Raw genomic sequence first — 20,422 nt, forward strand, 5'->3', positions numbered from 1 at the left:
CTCTCTGGAACACCTCCTTCTGCTGAAAGCCAGCATGGAGTTCAGAACTTTAGATGTTCCAGATCTTTATCTGAACCACAGCTATTGGGAAAGGTGACCCAATGCCAGAGAGAAACCCCCTAGAGGAGGGCCCTCAGACGTGGCCCACAGACCAGGCCGGGCCCTGGACGAGTGCTACCTGTCTGCAACAATGACGTGCGAAATAGAGAATGAGGCTTTGGGAAGGTTTATAGCAATTCGAAATCTCCCAGCACCCCAGCGAGGGTCACCCTGCTGTATTTACAAGAATACTGCTCCACGGCACACTGAAGTGCTCTTCCCAACGCACGGCCGCAGAGCTGAGTGACCGTGCCGCGGGCGCCCGCACCTCTCTCCATCTCCCCAGCCGCTCAACAGGCGCCAGGCGAGGGGCCGGGCCACCAGGGAGGACACCTAATTTTCTCTTTGATAATTTTAATTTCTTTAAAAACAACTACTGGGCATGTTTTGCTGGAATGTGTCAAGCCTAAGACGCGCCTTTAAAACCGTCTCAACAGCCCTGGAGCCGAGACGTGCCTTCCAGTCCACGGCGCCCTGAGTCAGTGAGGCCGGGCAAGCCAGGCTGAGGCCACAGGAGCCAGGGCCGCGGGCCGAGCAGGTGCCCGTCTTCTCCCCAGGGCTCGCTCGAGAAGAAGCGCAGTGTCCAGGAAGCGCGCTCCAGGAGGCAGTGGCTGGCCCGGTTGACTCAGAAGCCCTTCTCACCAAGGCCACAAGGAGTTCTCCTGGATGACAGGGCTGTCCCCGGCCAGTCTCAGCTCTGAGCTCCCGAAACAGCTGCTCCTTCCCGGAAAAGGCCTTGGTCTCCGATCTCCCCCAGAGAGGAAGCGTGAGGGACACCTGTTCGGCTTCTGCTCTGCGTCCCTCTAGGGAGACAGTGCAGCCCAGCGTGATAGGGACAGAAGGACCACCCCAAAGGCTCCCACCTAGACTCCACCTGAAGGTGGGAAGGGTCTCAAAGGCCATCTTGTCCATCCTCCCGCCTCCAGGCAGCACTAACCCAAACCACACAGGCAGCCAACGGGCCTCCCAGCCCACAGACACAGGGGAGAGCCCCAACCCCCCACTCCCTGAGCCTGCATCCTCCTCCTCCTCCTCCTGCTCCAGCACCTGGCTCGGGGGAAGATGGAGAAGGAAGGCAGGGCGGCAGGCTAGCTTATCTTGGGGCAGAGGTTCCCATAGAACAGAAGTGCAGCCAGCCAGACCTCAGAGTCAGAACAAGAGAACTCTCCATGGTGTCTGGGGAGGAGATGCAGCCCTGGGCAGTCCCAGCATGTGAGAGAGGCCCTGGCTCAGGCCACAGCCCCACCCACATCCAGGTGTCTTTGTGGGTCTGAGGCTCTAGGACAGGGCCCACCTCCCAGGAGGGCAGGGCCCATCACGTCCCCTCTTCTCGAAGGGACTCCTCTACAGCACCCGCGCCAGGCTCCCCTGCAGGCAGACACTCCCAGGCCTTAAGACCCCAGCCCCGGAGACCCCAGCCCCAGCAACTGCCGCCAAACACTGGCGTGTAAGGAGGCAGCTCAGCTGTCCAGGTACCCCGAGACGGGTCATCATCTGCTCAGGGCCCCAGAGCCCCTCTTCAGGGAGCAGGGAGACCACAGGCCCAGCTGGCAGCCCAGGTTGCCACCCAATGACCTCGCCACACTAGCACCCAGCCACCAGAAGTCAAGGCCCTGTCCACCTCCCCTGGTTACTCCACACGGTCCCCAGACACCCATGGAGGACCCAGTCTAGTCTGCCCACCAGAATCTCATGAGCCTTGAACTTTGGGGGTCGGGGAGGCTGGGACAATTATTGTTTGTTTCTGATTATAGAAAATAATACACACAATTACAGGAAAAAGTTTAAATGCAGACAATTATAAGAAAACAATAAAGATCGTGTGCAACCACAGCATCCAGCAGTAAAAACTGTTAACAGTGGTAGGTGGGGTCTCATGCAAGTAGAAGATGGTAGACGTGGCTTTGCTTGTTTCACTGACCACGTGTGCCACCACATCCAGGTGTGTACAGAGGTCGCCCCGCGCTCTTCCACAACTGATCCTAACGCCTGCGCGGTACGTACCCCATCGCAGACCGTCGCCCACTCCACGGTCTCCCTAAGCTGGGTACTGACGGCATTTCTGCGTTCTCGCTGATAAGGCGCCCTGCAGCGAACACCTCTGCCCACATCTCTGATTGTTTCCTAACATTCCAAGAAGAGGCCTGGCTGGGCAAGAGGGGGAAGCCGGTGGGCTGGGAAGCGGGGACGGGGGTGCCCTCGCCTCCCGAGGTAGCTGGCTCCACCGCAGCCTGGCGCTGTGGTGTCTCACTAGGTTAACTTCCACCTCTCTGGGCACCAGCGAGGCTGGGAACTTCTCACGCACGGTGAGTCATCATCCGTGTTTCCTATCGGCTCGCAGATCCGGCCCATTTGTATGAAGACTCTGGGCTGTCCTTCTACTCACGTGAGTCCTTTGTGTGTTAATAAGCTGCCAGTTGGCTCTTGCATCTGTGAAGGGATTTGGGACACAGAGCCCACCGTAAGCTCCTAAAATGCCTAGAGGTCCCGTGCGCTCCACAGTGCTTGGCGCACAGCAGGCAGAGCAACCCACGGCTGCTCCCGCGCCACGGGGTCCCCGCCTGCCCACCATCCTGCCCGGGAGCCTCCCCAGCTCACCCCACAGAGGAGGGTGAGGAACCAGAATCACGCCAGCGCCCCAGAAGCAGCCCTATCTCCACAACTGCCAACAAACAGGACAACTTTAGCAGATCCTTTTCTGACAGAAATGCAATTAAGTTAGAAATCATTTTAAAAAGAAAATTAGAGGGCCAGCCCTGGTGGCCTAGTGGTCAAGTTTGGCACGCTCCACTTCAGTGGCCCGGGTTCAGCTCTGGGCACAGACCTACACCACTTGTCTATCAGAGTGGCCATGTTGTGACAGGGGCTCACATACAAAATAGAGGAAGACTGGTAACAGATGTTAGCTCAGGGCCAATCTTCTTCAGCAAAAAAAAGACAACTAGGAAAAATTACATACATTGGAAATGATGAAATACAATTCTAAAGTCCTGGGATCAAAGAAGAAACCACAATGGAAATGAGAAAATATTTACAACTAAATAAGAATTTAAAATGCTACATATTTTTAAATGTGTGATATTCAACTAAAGCAGTGATTTGGACATTTATAATCTTAAATGCTTTTATGAGAATAGAATAAAAACTGAATATGAATGAGTAAACACTAACTTAGGAGTTTGAAAATACAGCAACACGAACTCAAAGAAAGAGGGAGGAAAATAATAAAAACATGAGCAGAAATCAATCACGTTTAAAACTAGCATATAATAGAAGGGATCAAAAAAGCCAAAAGTCATTTCTCTGGAGAGGCTTATAAAATTGCCAAGCCTCTGCCAATATTGATTATAAAGGAAGAAAATAGGCAGGTACAAACAACCTCAGAAATAAGAAGAGGACGGGATTTAGACACTGCCCACGGTAATAGACAGCAGCCACGGGAACGGGAGCCCGTGCAGCCCTGACCGAGCGTGCTCGGCCCCAGGCCTCGTGTGGGCTGACTGTCCCGCCATCCCCCCGCCCCGTGGACCTGTGCTCGCCACCGCCAGGCAGTCGAGGTGCAGGGAGTAAACGACAGGGCAGGTGGGGACGGAACCAGGGCGGCTGCTTTCCGAGCTGTGCCCTTAACCTCACATGACGCTGCCCAGTGTGACCCTGGCCAATGGGAGGCCTCGTGCACAATGTTATTTCACTAAGTTTGAACATTTAGAGGCAGCAGACACAGGTCCAGAAAAACAAGATTTAACAAAACTGAGCCAAGAAGAAACAGAGAGCCTGAGGAGTGTTTAGAGCTGGAGGAACTGTCTGCCAGTCAAAGCTCCCTCCACAGAGAGAACACCGGGCCCAGAAGGCTTCACAGCGAAACCAGCAAGATCTGAGGAACACGCAGGCCTACTGTCCCAAAAGCTCAGCCCGACGCTAATCCCCACCTCTAGCCCACGTCATCGAGAGGTTCCAACGGCTCGGGGAGGCAGGAAAAGGAAATAAAAGGTGAAAGCATCGGAAAAGAAGAGAAAAGAACAGTCATTATCCACAAATGATGCCATTCGTCTACACAGAAACCTCAAGATTCCACAGACAAATTATTACATAATGAAAAGAGCTCAGTAAAATGGTAGGATATAGTCAGTAGACAAAAATCAATACATTCCACAGGAAAAATCTGGTTTCTTCAAGAAATAAACTTCAAAGGGAAAAAAAAACCAAAAAGATGGAGGCAAACCAAGAGACTAAGAAAGACTTCAAAGGCCTGTCAGTCAAGTGCATACGTGGCTCTCCTCAGGACCCCGCTTCCACCAGCCAGCTGAGGACACGCTGGGTGTCTGCAACGTAACGGGAGATCTGAACGGGCGCTGGGGCTCAACGCCAGGCCTCGCAGGGGGATCTAGTTATGCAGAGAGGAGCCCTCGCTTAGAGGGACACTGACACATCGACATGAGACATGCGGATGTCTGGGACTGCCTTCAAAATGACCTAGGGGGCTGGGGGGGACACGAGGGCACAGGTGAGGGTGGACTGGCCGTGTGTGGACCCCCGGCCAAGTCGAGTGCATGCACGGGGGTTCATTCCACCACTGTGTCTCCTTTTCTATGCTTGAATTTTCCACATTTAGAAAGTTAAAAAATAAGACATTTAAAAATTAAATAAAATCTCTGGACTTTGCTTTTTTAGAAAAAACCAATTGCATGTGTAAAAACCAGCAACAAAGACTTGGAACACGTAATATTCAGAATGGTACCACTTAGAGCAGCAGCAAAAAGTAGGTTTTTATTTTGTTGAAACAAATTTAATAAAAGATATGTAAGATCTTTATGAGAAAAATTACAAAACTTTATTGAAAGACATTAAAGAAGACTCAATAAATAGAAAAACATACATGATCATGGATTGGAAGACTGAGAAAGACAAAGATGCCAATTTCCACCATATTAATACAGTAGATGCAAAGCAATTCAAGCCAGAACTCCAAGTTTGACAAGGGATTCTAAAATTTATGTTCAACAACAAAAGGCCAAAAATACCCAAGACATTTCCGAGGAAAGACAAACAGAGCAACTTGCCCTAAAAAATATCAAAAATTATAATAATTCTATGAAAATTAAGATGGATTTTTACATAGGAGAAGAAAAATTGACCAAGAGAACCCCTATGGAAACTTCATTTGTCACAGAGCTGGCACTGCAGGTCTGTAGGAAGGGACAGGATTTTCAACAAATAGTCCCAGAAGAATCTGTTATTCAAATAGAGAAAAATGACATTAGGGTCTCATCCTCCCCACCCACCTCACACCATAAACAAAACCAGATCCAGGTGATTAAAAGACTTACATCGTTTGAAAAACAAATCATACAAGCTTTAGAGGAACGCAAAGGCAAAATCACTGTTATATTGTGGTAGAATTCATTAAGTTAAACAGAAAAACACAAACCACGACAGAACGAGCGATAAATTCAGGTGTACGCTAACGACAAAATGCTGGTCATCGCAGCGCCACGCCGCACAGCAAGCACAAACAGGGGCAACTGCTCGCAGCTCCGCCAGGGCTCCACCCCCAGGACAGGCAGGGAAAACTCACACATCAGTAAGGGCAAGAGAAACCCAAGGGAAAACGAAGACTGAACCGGAGAAGAGACCCGAATGCCCAGCCAACGCAGGAAAACACGACGCGCCCGGCAGTTACCAGGGAAATGGAAATGAGGACCAGAAGAGCCCAGCCCACACCCCAGACCGCAAAAGCCACCGTCCCGGAGGCTGGTGCTGACGGGGACGGAGCAGAGGGCGCGCGCTCCAGAGGGAGCAGCGTCAGCACAACCACCAGCAACCCACCTGGTGCACCCCCATGCGAGGACCCCAAACAGACACCCTAACTGTCCTCGCATGGGGACTAGATACAGATGGCTCGGCGCACTCACACCACCAGACGCTGCAGAGCAGGGACACGGAAGGGGACAGCTACGTGCAACCCCAGTGACTCAGGAGTAAAACTAGCAAGCTGAGGGACAACACAATCACACGGTCCATGCAACTGAGCGGCATGTACACGCAGCACGGTTCTGTCCCAGGAGTACACACGAGGGTAAATCCATGAACGCACATGGGCAGGGTGAGGAGGGGGTGGGCCAGAGAGGCGGGCTGTGACCTGGGGCTGTGTCATGGGGCCTTAAACAGTGAAGTTTAAACTCTACACGCACACACACAAGCACACACACACAAGCACACACACACACAGTCTTGCAGGTACTCCATATCCCAGAGAACATAAAGTCAATCACGCAGCTCACACTGTCCCCACTGAAACCCGTGTGATGGCTTCCCTTTGCTCGGGGACGAGAGCACAGGTGACCAGGACCACATGGCCACACTGGCCTGGCCCACCAGCCTGTCCACCCAGTCACACTGTTTCTCAACAGGACAGGCCCCTTCAGGACCCTGGGCTGCCTCCTCCCCAGGCTCCTCCCAAGGCGTCCTCCCTCACCACCTCGGCTGACACAGCCCACCCCTCCCACCACATCAGTCCTCTCCTTCGTCCTCCCTCATGGCCTCCACAGCAGCTGAGCCAGATGACTCCGGAATGTCTCCTTGAGGGAGCAAAGATGCTATTCTTCCCACACCAGGCCCCTGACACCTGGAGGGCCACCTGGATAAATGTTCCAGGCGAGAAGCGGGAGGCCGTGGTGGGAGGAGACTGGCGAGCGCCAGACCAGCGCTCCCAGCTGAAAGGAAGGACAGGCCGGGGGAGGGACGGTCCTGGAGGACTGTGCCTGGGCCCCAGGCACCACTGTGCCCCAGCACCGAGCCCTGGGCCTGGGCCGGGAGGGAGTCTGCAGAATGAGCCAAGCAAGGAGGAGGGAGGCTGTGAGGAAGACAGCCACGGGGATGACCACGAGGACTCACGCCCACCCAGCCTCAGTCCACACCAGCACCGATGACTCAGAGGCCAGCTGCCCGTCCAAGTGCGTGCTGCTTCCCCTCTGCAAGGAGGGCTGCCAAGGAGCCAGCAATGGCCCCCTGCCCAGCCTGCTTCCCTGAACAGGCACCCCTGGGAACAAAGCCCTGGACAGGAGCCACAGAGAAGCCACAAGGAAAGAAACTCGGGCCCAGCCTCAGGAGGTCCCAGGTGGACAGGGAGCCACCGCCCACGAGGGCCCGAGGCTCTGGCAGCAGCCGGGGTAGGGCAAGTGCAGCCTGCAGACAAAAGCAAAGAGCTCAGGGACCCCAAATCCATCCCTTCCCCACTCCTAGGCAGCTGCCTGTGGAGGCTGCTCTGACCAGATGCTGGGAGCCAGAGGGGAGAGGCAGGACAGAGACATGGTCCAGTGGGCCTGCCACCTGGAGCAGGGGGCTGCCTTCCAGAGGGAGGAGAGCACAGGCAAGGGGCAAGGCGGGCAGACAGCAGCACCGTCCACTGTGGGGTGCACACGCGGTCAGCCTGCAGGGCTCTCATACTCAACCAAGTGATCAGAGCAGGGCTCTGCACCCAGAAGTATCTGGAAGGGACCCCTGCTCGCCCATACCAGCTGCACAGCCCCAGGATGTCGCTTATCACCCCCACAGGCCTCAGTTTCCTCCTGTGCACACCATGAAAAATAACACCTGCTCCACACTGTCGTTAGGAAGACCAGACCAGATCACTCATCTACTCTGCCCCCCAAGTGCCCCTGAGCACCAGCAAATCAGCTCAGTCCAGAACGACGGCGGACACCAGGGCTGCCCCACGGCAGGCAGCCTCTCCCAGTCTGTTCTCTCCTGGTGCTGACTCAGCCCCACACCAATAGCCCCACCCGGGTGTGGGGCCAACATCACCCGTGGTCTCAGGTCACAGGCAGTGTTGGTTAAAGGGACAGAACCCATCTACACCCACCAACACAACACAGCCCACTACCATCCCCTTACATCCCCCACCCACGCTGCCAGCCGCTGTCATTACCTAGGGGCTGATAGCCTTGTCTGGAGGGTCCCCCAAAAGGGCCGTGGCTCCCCAGGCCGCCACTGCCAGCGATGGACCCATAGGACATCTTCTCACGGAGGGCAGGGCTGCCACCTTCCCACAGAGCTGGAAGAAAGAAAAATCGGGGCAGGGAGGGAGGAGAGAGGGGTTAGTGCTCAGACTGCGGTGGGCCCGGCTCTGCCCACCCGCCCATGAGCCTGGCTCCCAGCAGCCTTGCTCTGGGCAGCCTGGTGCGCGTATCTCAGCCCAGCCAGACTCCTCCCAGCCCCTGCCAGGGGCCCTCTGGTACCTCATCCCGGTGTGGGAACACTGGGAGGCTGCCTCCCTACAGGGACCCTTCTCAAAGACCACAGCCATCCCAACCAGAGCCCCAGCTCCCCTACTCTCCCCTGAGCAAGCCCACCCCAGCCTGGCTTCTGAGACCGCCAGGTCCCTGCCACATGTGCGTCGGTACCCACGGCACCACGGAGCCAAGCGCCGCATTATGCTGGGACCCACAAGACTCGTGGCACCTGCCGACCCTCCGCCTCCAGCTCGGTCCTCCTGAGACACACAGGATGGCAAGAGGGCTGGGGGCTGGCCACCTGGGCTGAAACCACCCCCGTCACTGCTACCTATGCAGCTCAGGACAAGCCGCAGGCCCTCTCTGGGCCTCAGTTTCCTCGCCTGTAAAAGGAATGTACTAGAAGACCTCGTTTCTCAGGGCTGTGGTGAGATGTGAACGGACACACATGAAGCACTCAGAACACGGGCCACAAACAGTAAGCGCTCAACCCACCATGGGCCGCACGGGCTCCTGCATACCACGCTGGCATCCCAGGGACGCTGGGCATCCTGCCCGCCCGTCTCCACTCCTGGGAGCTGCAGCTCCACAATGGCAGTGGGGCCTCTCCAGCCTGAAAACTACCACCTGTGACCCTCCAGTGTCACCACAGCCCTTCTGGGGGCCGCTTCAGACACACCCAGTTTTCTGAGTGCATCTGCACATGCACCGCTATGGGGCCCGGGACTGTGACCTGTGTGCACATGGAGGCTCTCCTGCTGCCTTCATCTGACCTGCCACCTCCTAAGATATTGGCACAGCTTACAGAGCGCTCAGGCCAGGCTGGCTGCTCAGCACTTCACAGCCATGGCTCAACGCACCCGCACAGAACCCCACACGGGTAGGGCTGGGACCAAAGGGAGCGCCACGGGGTGAGAAGCAGGCCCGAGTCCCAGAATTGGGGGACCTCCGAGCCCTACTGCTTGCAGCACAGGATACGCAGCCTCGTCCGCTCCCGCGGCGCCTGTGCTGTCGGCCATCCAGGGCTGGACAGCATCACGAGGCGACCCGGCCCAATGTGCCCCAGACATCTCCGTCTCAGGACCCCTCCATGGCTAAGAATCAGTGAGGACCTGAGACCTCTGGTTTACGGGGATTATACCTATCGATATTTATTGTACTAGAAATTAAAACGAAGTTTTAAAAAAATACTTAATTCATTTAGAAATAACAATAGGAAGCCATTATCTGTTAACGTATCTTTGTGAAAAATGACGACACCTTCCCAAAGGAAACAGCTCAGCGAGAAGGGCGAGAAGGGCGCAGTCCCCCCGCTCAGTCTGCAGGCGGGCTGGGCAGACAGGCATCTCGCCTGCCTCTGGACAGGCTGCACCAGCATCGTTTTGGCTGGAGCAGATTGAGAAACCCGGCCCCACACAGGGGTGGCCAGCAGAGGGAGGACCGGGGGGCCCCTGCAAAGGACTCAAGGACCCCCAGGGCTCCTCAGAGCACACTGGAGAACCCCTGATGGAAGCAAGGTTTTCCTGTCCGTGGGTCTCTCAGGCCACGTCCTGGACACCAGCCCAAGTTGCCGCTGGACCTCCCTCCACTTTCCAGACCTCCCTCTGCTGTCTCAACGTCCCGAGCGAGATGAGCAGGCGAGGTAGGGGCGCGATGCCAGGCAGGGAGAGAGGAGGCAGGGGACACAGCGACGCATGCTGACCCAGAGCAGAGCACTCTCAGCCCAGGGAGCACTCACCAGCACCTGACATGCCTGGGCCACATCTGGGGAGACGTCTGATGTGGAAGAGGAGCCCAAGGCCCATGGAGAGCTAAACGTGGAGGCAAGAGCACCACCCAAGAGGAGCCAGCGGGAGCCGTGAGGATGGTGCTCTCACAGGCCCGCGGCACGGCCACGCTCCTCTCAGTGCTCGGCGCAGGCTCACTCACTCATCCACACGACAACCTAGGAAGTCCCACGGTCACCCCACCTTGCATACGAGGACACGGGGGCACAGAGAGGTGGGTGACTTGCCCGAGGCCAGACAGCGGGTAGCGGATGGAAAAGGGTTTCATATGGGGCAGTTCGGCTCCAGCGTCTGTGTCCTCACTGTGCTGCCTCTCTGAGGGACAAACCCACATAACACCCCTCACTGCTGTCCCTGGAGACACGAAGTGTCGTTCTGAAACCAGAACAGGATGCTATCAAAGGCACTTTCAGAGAGCACCGAAGAGCGCCGAGAAACCGAAACGCGGGAGCAGAAACGAAGAGCTCGGTAGAACAGGGAGGGGACGGAGCTGCAGATGTCTCCCCGAGGGAGAACAGGAGATGGAGCACAGGAGTGAAAACCACACGCCAGGCCCAGAGCTCCTGTGTCTGGAATCCAGGGAGACAGAGAAAACCATGGTGGGGCCATCAGAAACGAAGTCAACGGAAACACCCAGAACTGAGCACACTGAGCCGGGCCCGGGAAACGCATGGCCTGGACGGGCGCAACCTGTCCTGGGTCAGCTCCCCACCCCTGCTGGCCCTCAGGACACAGGACAAGGACAGTGCCCCACAAATAAGCTCCACGTGCAGAATCAGAAACCATGACAGCCTGAGCGAGAGCGGCTCCAGCACAGAAGGAGAACTCTCTGGAACGAGGGCACGGGAAGACACTTCCAGACACGGGGGCTCCAAGCAGTCCCTTCCAGCCCCTTCCCCAGGAGAGCGCCAGGACGTGCTCCATCCACGAGGGACGATCTAGGAAGGCAGGAGGAAGGTGAAGGATCCCAAGACAGGAACGGAGAGAGACCCAGGGCAGAAGCTGTGCCCAGGCCGGGGGGCAAGCAGCTGACCGGGGCAGGCAGAAGGTTCCAGATGGACTTCCTCAGGAAGATGAAATGACAGGCCATTGACATGAAGGAAGGTAAGACTGGGAGATCTGGAGGAGGCTTCAGGTCAGGTTGCTGAAAAAGTCCGTAAAAGACAACACAAGCAAATGAAGACAACTAGAACCATGGGGAGACAGGTGGGCTGGGAAACGAAGAATAGCCCGTCCACAGAGCTCGGGCCTCAGCAGCCACAGCTGAGACGAGGATGTCCTCCCCCCAGCACAGCACGAGATCACACCTAACCGAGCTGCGGGGGTGGAGCATGTGCACGTGTGTACGAGTCAGGTATGTGTGACATGCACATGTGCACATGTATGTTTTCCTTCTCGTGTGTGTTCACACATGTGTGCGTGGGGGGAGTGAGAGTGAGCACACACGTGTGGACAGAGACTTCAGTCCTCATCTTGCAAGTCAATAAACACTGTCTAAACATGGAAAAAAATCCAGAAGCAGTGGGAGGAGCCCGCTGCTCCGAGAAGAGAGGCACATCCAGAGACCTAGCGCGAGGATGGGAGGGAGCGGCTCTGGGGAGAGGAGGGAGGGGCCTCGAGGGTGTTCATTCTTAATTAACCATGTAGAACTCATTTACTCTCTAAACTTTATGCATGTATAATTTTAAAATATTAAAGCTTCACTTGTAAAATTCCAACAAAATAATCATCTACACAGATCCGTCTGGAAGCAGGGCGGGCTGCGGGGAGCCAGTTTCTGCAGACGAGATCCAGGTGCGGGCCCAGGGCTCCCTGCATCTCTGGAAGGCAGCCCCAGAGAACCAGCGGTGTCATCCTGGGTGGCCACGCGGACCCCAGGCAGGCACAGTGACCCAGGAGGACCAAGCCCAATTCCACAGATATGCCCGAGCACTGCCCAACACAGACAAGGCGGCCCGGCGCTGGCCTCAGGAACCTGAACATCTAGCAGGAGTCTGCAGGAATATCCCGTGATGAGGCTCTGACAGGACGTGCAGAGACCCTGAGGGCCAGGAGCCCCGGCCGGGGCAGGTCTGGCAGCTCCCCCGAGGAAGTGGCTCCAGCGGGATCCGAGCCAGGAGCAGGAAGGAGTTGGCGAGTCATGGTTTGAAGGGAAGAGGCAGGGGCAGCTCTGGGAAGATGGAAGGGACAGCAAGGGCACAGGAGAGACCCACAGCCAAATGGAGGAAGTAACAGACTAGTGGGCAGCACTAGGGCACCTCGCTGCCCGAGAGGCACAGCGCGCCGGCCGCAGCCGGGGCAGCTGGAAGGGCTGAGGGCCCAGCCACCAGCACCTGTGAGGGTAAAGCTGGCCAACGGGCCGCCCTCTGCTGCGTCCAGGCCATGGAAGGGTAACCCAGAGTCACAGTCTGCGAAGGCAGGAAGGAGGACAGATCCCCAGCCCCCCACCTCATCTGACTGGCAAGCTCATTTTGCTGCACCCTGGAACATATACCGCCTCTGTGCTCGCTCAGCGGACTGGGAGATGAAGGCCGTCCCACTGCCGGGGCCACAGAGTCACCCCAGCTGGACGATGCTGGTCCGGGAACACGACACGCCAGCATGTGTCCATTGCCTGCTGCTTGGTGCCCACTCCAGCCAGGTGCTCTGGACCTCGAGCCCCTGGGGGACCTGGAAGCCAGCAGGTCTGTCCCCCATCAACAGGAGATGATGAGGGGCCATGGGGCACTCAGCTGCCAACCCAAACCTCAGGCTCCCCACGTGCCCTGTCCCAGTCTGTGCCCTCAGCTTCCTCCCCGCTCTCCTGCACATCCTCCTGCAGCCAGTTCATGCCCTGTCCTCTCAGCCAGGCTGTCCCACCTAGGGGGGCAGGCAGTGGGCAAACGGCAGCGCCAGAGAGAGAAGGAGGAGGGAGCAGCTGGACAAAGGCTACGGGAGCCGCTGGCAGCCTTGCAGGCAGGCGGAAGCTGCAGCAGGGCCAGGCCGGAGGGCTGGGTAGATGCTGACAGGCTGTAGTGCCCAGGAATGGCCGGGGCCGCCTCAAAGATGCCGGACAGAGGCCACGAGAACAACGCCTGCTCCCAAGGAGGCCTCCTACCAAGCAGCTTCCGTGACCGCCCACCACGGCTGCCAGCCTCCTCCGGCCTTGTGCCCCCGGGCTGGCGCCAGGCTCTTCCCCAGCCACCGCCCCCATGCCCCAGCAGGCTGAAACTAGCCATCTGTCCTTGCACTGCCCAGATCCTGTTTATAGGGCACCAGAGGAAGTGGAGGTGCCAGGGAACGCCCCAGCAATGCCGCCCTGCCCCGAGGACAAAGCCCCCAGGCCCAGGAGGAGAGAGCAGTCTGCCAGAGGGACGCCACTGGACGCCAGGCCAGAGGGAGCACCCGGACACAGCTCCAAGCTGGAGGCCAATGACCTGGGCTCCAGGGCCGGCTCCAGGGCTGCAACAGGGCTGGCTCTGCCCCGGTGGGCTCCCAAGCAGGACGAGACCTCTGCCTGCAGCTTTCTTCTGTAGGCCTGGGGCTCTCAGAGGCAGCGAACCTCCAAGACGAGGGCTGAGCAGGGTAGCAGACAGGACCGATATCTTCTAGATGGGGACACCCCAGAACAGGCCCTGCCCCCTCATTAAGCCGAGGGGTCCACCAAGGATGGGGAGCAGCTCCTTTACAGGCAGGGTCTGCACAACTCGCTGTACATCTCTGGTCCTCAGTTTGCTCATCCATAAAGTGGGCAGCCAGCCCCCCCTCAGCAGACTAGAGCGAGGCCTAAATCAGTCCACCTTCAGGCACCCGGTCCTGAGCCTCTGACCACAACACGGTGGGGACACGGTGCAGAGCTACAGTCCCGGCCCACCCTCGGGGTCCTGCTCTCCAGCCAGGGACAGACCAGGAAGGGGCACGATGCTTGCTGCTGACCAGATGTGCCGGGCAGAGGAGGCCCCTGAGAGTCAAGCAGGGAGGTGCTAATGTGGCGTGACCCCAGGGCTGAGCCACCGGCCAGGGCACCACGCGCAGTGTGCCCTGCGGAGGGAGTGACAGCAGGAAGTAGCACCACCTCCCAGGAGGGAGGGCCCAAGGCGAGGCCAGTGGGGAGGCTGCAGAACGGGTGCTCCCTCTTCCTCTGGCCCTCGGCCTCCCGCAGGCCCCAGCTGACCCAGGACCCTGCAGGACACAAGAAAACCCAGAGCAGGAGGAGTGCACGGACGAAGGAGGGCAAAAGGGCCAGCACTCACTAGGTGCCAGGCCCTCTGCAGACGTGACCTCTGGCCTTCCATGGCCTCCCACGCTGCCCACACAAGACCCTGGGGGTGAAGCCCTGAGGCGGCCTGTGTCCCCCACCCTCCAGGACACAAGGCAGTGACACGGCGGAGTTTACTCCCTCCTCAAGGCTCAGGCTTCAGCAGCCAGGCCTGGGACCTTGCGTTCACTCGACCCTAACCCAGCCTTCAGCTGCAAAGACACTGCTGGAAAAAGAGGGGAGCAGGGACTGATGGGGCCAGGGGCAGACAGTGCAGGGCCTGGACGACAGCAGGTCAGCACTGTCCTGACGATGGCCTCAGCCCCCAAGGCAGACTGCCCAGACCCTCAGTCTACGGCATCCAGGGCCCACCCCACCAGGAAAGGGACTGACCTCGAGGTCTCCACAGCCTGTCCTTAACGGGAAATCCATTTTCTAGGGCAAAATGAAACCACCAAATTAAGGAGGGGAAAGCGAACAAAGTTCAAGGGAGCCCCAGTGCCTGTGGCCGGGAGGGGCGGTGCAGGGTGCCCACCAAGGTCAGGTGCCTCCCCAGGATGTAGGGGCCGAGGCCCACCCAGGCAGGTCTCCACCTGTGGCCACCGTGTGGCCTCGCAGCAACTCTTCAGGTAAGAGCTGGACATCTGCACAGGTGCCTGCAGCTCACCCGGCATCTCGTTCCCAGCAGCAAGAAGCAGAGCTGACACGCGGGCCAGACTCCCGATGGAGCCACAGTGAGCCTCAGTGACCAACGTGACACCAGCAGGCGTCCTCCATCTCCTGCCAGCCTCCAGCCCCTGGAGAGCTCTCCGACCGACACGGCAGAGCACACAGTGCAGGCCCGGCTCTGCCCCAGCTGGCCAGGCGTCCCGCCAGACCTAGCCAGGAAGCCAGTCCCCCCACTATAGGAGGTCCCAGGAAGGGCAGCCCTGGCGCAGGGCGCCGCAGGAAGCAGGCACTGGCCGCCCTCATAACATCTGTCCCCACACTTCCGGGTGTCTCTGCAACCCTGTCTCTGCTGCCACCCTAACACCCACAAGTGCGCAAGGGCCCCTGGTCGATGCAGCCACCAGGCCCGGCCTCACAGCTGCCCTCGGGGCCTTCCTTCTTGAACCCCAGGCGGCCACATCAGGGTCTGCAGGCCCCATACCCTGGTATCTGCCAGGGAGAGTCCCAAGGGCAGGGGGCCTGGTGAGGAGGAAGGAGCTGCTGGATCCACGGGCCGCAGGGGGAGGTGCACCCAGCCTCCCTCCCCGGCCGAGCCTGGATCTCTGGCCTCCCTGGCATCCTCCAGGAGGGGCCTCAGCGCAAGGAGCGAGGTGGTGGCACTGGAGCCCCAGCCGCGTGGCCACTCTGTGTCCCAACAGGCACAGACAGACACGGTCCACAGCAGGCCAGCTGGTGACCACACCCCGTCCCAGGCAGGGGGCCTCCCAGCCCCGAGCTCCCCTCCTCCCGGAGTCGGTCCTCCCCACCGCGCCTGCCTCAGTCACACCCAGACCTCGTCACTGAGGACGGCCCTGGGGACCTCACCCCAGGACCTCCCCATTGCGGTCCACACTCTGGCCACAGCCCCTCCAGTCCCAACCCCAGAACAGGGCCTCCGGGGCAGTGTCCTCCAGCACTCCATTCCTCTCTCCTCTCTGTGCCCCATGTCAACCCCAGGGCTCACCCCTGCCACCCCTCTCTTCATCCCCTCACCCTGCACAACCACAGTGCTGCTTAATCAGCTCTCCAGGTAAGACCACCAGGCTGCCCTCCTGCCCATCATCCCGGGCACAGGCTGTGTTGTGGGCCGCAGCACGCCCGCCATCAATGGCCCCGGTGCCCGCACCACACGCATGGTGAGCCTTCCTCTGGCCACAGTGCCAGGCCAGCAGTAAGCAGAAGGCCAGGAGGGCAGCTGAGATTTCAGGCCCATTGGCCCTGACTCCTGGGATGCTACTATGTTTCCCTGGAACTCTCTGTCCTTTCCCATCCCCCTCTCTGCCTCGCTGACCCAAACAGGCAGACGGGGCTCAGGGGCAATGGGACTTGCGGGGTCGGGGGGAATCCCGGAGGCTTCCTGAAGGAGGCAGGGCTGGGTGGAGGAACAGGATGGTGCTGGGCAGTGCGGAAGGAAAGCCACCCGGGGGTTTCTCCCAACTGCCGTGGTCCTCCTGCTATAGCCGCCCTCGGCTCACCTGGTCACACGCCCGCCAGCTGGGAAGGGACCGCAGCTGACACTGCTCAGCACACTGCTCCACCCTGGGCCCAGCCTCCAACGACAGCCAGCAGCTTCAGGGAGGCAGGAGGCCTGGGCTGCGTTGCTTAGAGACCCAGGTGCTGCCCGCAGGGAAGGTGAGGTGGGAGGTGACAGTGACGCCCAGTCCCGCCCACACTGATCCAGGGGGATGCTGAGGGCCGGGCAGACACCATGAGTCAGCCCAGGCAAGAGCCTGCAGGCTGGACTGACACCATCTGGACCCGCACTTCCCTTCACTGACCACTGCCCTCAGGCTACCAAAATGACCTCAGCCACACGAAAGTGCCCTTGTAGGGTGCTTCGGAAGTCAAACCAGCTTGGAAACCTGGATGAAGGCCAGGACACCACTCGAGACCAGGCTGCCCAACAGACCGACCCCAAGGCTGGTCACACTTGGTGCCAAGAGCAGAGTGACATGTGGCGAAGATGACTGGGGTCACAGGGGGTCCTGGATGATGACAGACGTCTACCACGGACCCAAGGGAGGAGATAGAGACACCTGTGCCAGGTATTCCCTGATCCAGCACAAACCCCAATTTTTAATATGAGAAAACCGAACTCAGGAAGGAAAGTGACTTACCCAGAGTCAAAGAGAGACAGACAGGATGGAGGACGAGGCCGCCGACCACCTGCAGCAGCAGTTCCTGCCACCTGCCCCTCCTCAGGGCGCTCTCTGCATCAAGTACCATAGTCTGAGGCCGGCCTCGCACTGGTCCTCCCCACAGACCATGAGCTACGGAGGAAGCGGACGGCATCTCCCTCACCTCCGCATCACCCTGCCAAGCACCCCCTCCCTTCCCCTCCTCCCTCTGTCCGGGCAGCACCCTCGAAGGGAATTCTGAGGCATCAGTGTGAATCCCATTTTCACCATGCAGAGACGGGCACAGACAGACGCGTGTGGGCAGACATACACACACACGCACACTCACACAGATGTGCAGGTGTATGACATTCACTACTTCCTAGCTTTGTGCCCTAAGATACTACAATACCCCACAGCAATGAGCACACCTAGCACCTAGATCTCAGTTACAAAAGACCATTCTTCCCTAAGAGGAATTAAGACTCCTTGGAGAAATGGCTTAATCCAGGGCTGGGGCAGAGAAAGTAAAGACAAGCCTAGGACATTTTGATACACAAAAGAGTAAGGAAGTGCTCACAGGTAGGTGGGGACATCTCAGGACACAGGAACAAGCTTGAAAGGCTTCCACTGGCCAATGCTGGGACAATTTGAGCAAGAAAATAGATAACAGTAATAAAGTACTATAACTTATTGAATAAAATAAAAATCCACAAGTCCACGCTGTTATAAATAAATAAGAAAAAAACGAAAAGCTCTTCCACAGAGCAGGAACTGACAACTGTGGAAGGAATGATGGAATTGGCTCAGGCAAGAATGGCCGATGGATGTCAGAGCTCATGGGTGAAGGTTTGATGAATTAACAGGATACTTAGATCATCTCAACGTATCTTCCCCAAAATACTAACTGAAAAAGGAAAAGTAACTTTCGAGAGGAGAAACCTGGCAGACGTCACCTTGCCCAAGCAAGCTAAGTGAAGATCATCAGCGACAGGACAAACCAACACCACGTGCCTCCTGAGTGGACGCACCGAGGAGGACACGACGGCCCTTTCCAGACTCTCCTGCCAGAAGGGTGCGACCACGAGACACGTCAGACACAGGCTACAAGATAACTGACCCGCCATCTTCACAAACGTCATTTTGGAAAACAAAGACAGAGGAGCTGTTCCAGATTAAAGGAGGCTGGAGACGACGTCACCAAAGCCAACAGGCGAGCCTGCATTTCATCAGGCTGAGAGGGTGTCATTAGGACCACTCGCAAAGTCTGTCCCATGAAGGAGAACAAGGTCCTCAGACCAGACTGGAGTATCGTATGGGGTTAAGTTCCTGATTTTGGCCACCGGCTGTGGCGATGAAAGAGATGACGTGTCTGGGGTCAAGGAGCAGCATGTCTGCAACTCACTGTCAAGCGGTTCAGAGGAACACGTGTCTGCAGCAGGTGTGCGCGCAAAGAGCAGAAGGTGAAGCACAGGTGGGGAAATCTGGAGGAAAGAAGTCTTTCTGCTAACCTTTTTTTTTTTTTGAGGAAGATTAGCCCTGAGCTAACTACTGCCAATCCTCCTCTTTTCGCTGAGGAAGATTGGCCCTGAGCTAACATCCTTGCCCATCTTCCTCTATTTTATACGTGGGACACCTACCACAGCATGGCGTGCCAAGGGGTGCCATGTCTACACCCGGGATCCGAACCGGCGAACCCCGGGCTGACGAAGCGGAATGTGCACACTTAACCGCTGCACCACTGGGCCAGCCCCTCTGCTAACCTTTTGAAAATCTAGAATTTATGTCCAAAAGTTTTAAGTTAAAACTAAAATAAAAACTAACTGAAAACTTTTATAAATCTTAGAAATAAATTGAAGAAAAGTGAAAGATCTGTATTCTAAAAGCTCAAAAACATTACGAAAAGAAAGTAAAGAAAATGCAAATAAATGAAGAGACACACCATATCCGTGGACTGGAGATTCCAAGGCTACAGGACCAGGACAGTGTGGCATGGGCATTAATAGAGACACACGTTTAAAATGTTTTCTAAAGCCAAGAAGTCTCTCTCATTTTTAAAAACAATTTATTTCATAACTGTTGGAGAAAAAGGAAAAATAAAAACTAAAATTAAGGAATTTCTAAAAAAAAATAACAGTGAAAACAGTACATATGAAAACCAATAAGATACATTTAAAGCAATGGTCAGGGGCTGGCCCGGTGGCATAGTGGTTAGGGTCACACGCTCCACTTCAGCAGCCGAGAGTTCAGGAGTCCGGATCCCAGGTGTGGACCTACACACCACTCATCAAGCCGTGCTGTGGTGGCGACCCACAAATAAAACAGAGGAAGATTGGCCTAGATGGTAGTCAGGGACAATCTTCCTCACCAAAAGTAAATAAATAAATAAATAAAGCAATGATCAGATGAAAATTTTTAACACTAAATACTTTATGAAAAAATGAAAACAAATGAAGTAAATCCTGAGCTTGAAAGGTTAGAAAAAGAGCAATAAAATAATTCAAAGTAACCACATGGAAGGAAACAGTATAAATAAAAACAAAAATTAATGAGGCAGGAAATAGAAAAACAATAGACCTAATTATAAATCAAAATCCTATTTTCTAAGAAATACTAACAAATAAGACAACCAACTAGCTAACTTAGTTAAGAAAAAAGGGAAGAAGCACAAATATACAATATAAGAAATTTAAAAGAGAGGAAGAATGACCGAAACAGAAAAATGCAAAGGAATCATAAGACTACTTTCAAATCTCTGTGTAAATCAGGTGTGAAACACGGATGAAACGGGCAAAGTCTTAGGAAAATGAAGCTCACCAGAAGTGACCCACTGGAGACAGAAAGCTTAAACAGACAAATGTGGACAGAAGAAAGAGAAACAGTCATCACAAAATCTACCCCACAAAAAAGCACCAGGACCAGATGGTTTTGCAGGAGAATTCTGCCAAATTTTGAAGCCAAGTATTTCCAATGACCCATCAATTACTCCGGGGCCCTGACCATGAAGGAAAGCTTTCTGATTCTCATTATGAAGCACATATAACGTTGATAACAAAACCTGACAAACACAGTCCAAAAAAAGCTATGAACCAATATCAGTTATGAATATCGACACAAAAATACTAAATAAAATACCAAGAAACAAAATTCAGAACCCCATTGGCTTATTTTTCCAGGAATGCAGGGTGCATTCACCGTCAGGAAACCCAGTGATGTAATCTACCACGTCAATGGACGGAAGGG

General features: G+C 56.1%; 1 protein-coding gene across 38 annotated transcripts in view; it reads right to left on the reverse strand.

The window, feature by feature from the left end:
- Positions 1-20,422, reverse strand: part of TSNARE1 (t-SNARE domain containing 1) — a 171,215-nt gene that overhangs the window by 123,403 nt on the left and 27,390 nt on the right. For all 38 annotated transcript variants that reach the window (NM_001433520.1, XM_070221247.1, XM_070221263.1 and 35 more), the window contains one exon: positions 8,027-8,152. In NM_001433520.1, the coding sequence (NP_001420449.1) occupies positions 8,027-8,114 (88 nt within the window). In that variant the 5' untranslated portion in view covers positions 8,115-8,152. The remainder of the gene's footprint in view (positions 1-8,026; positions 8,153-20,422) is intronic.

Source organism: Equus caballus, chromosome 9, assembly GCF_041296265.1.
Source record: "Equus caballus isolate H_3958 breed thoroughbred chromosome 9, TB-T2T, whole genome shotgun sequence".
In the NCBI taxonomy this organism is placed as follows: domain Eukaryota; kingdom Metazoa; phylum Chordata; class Mammalia; order Perissodactyla; family Equidae; genus Equus; species Equus caballus.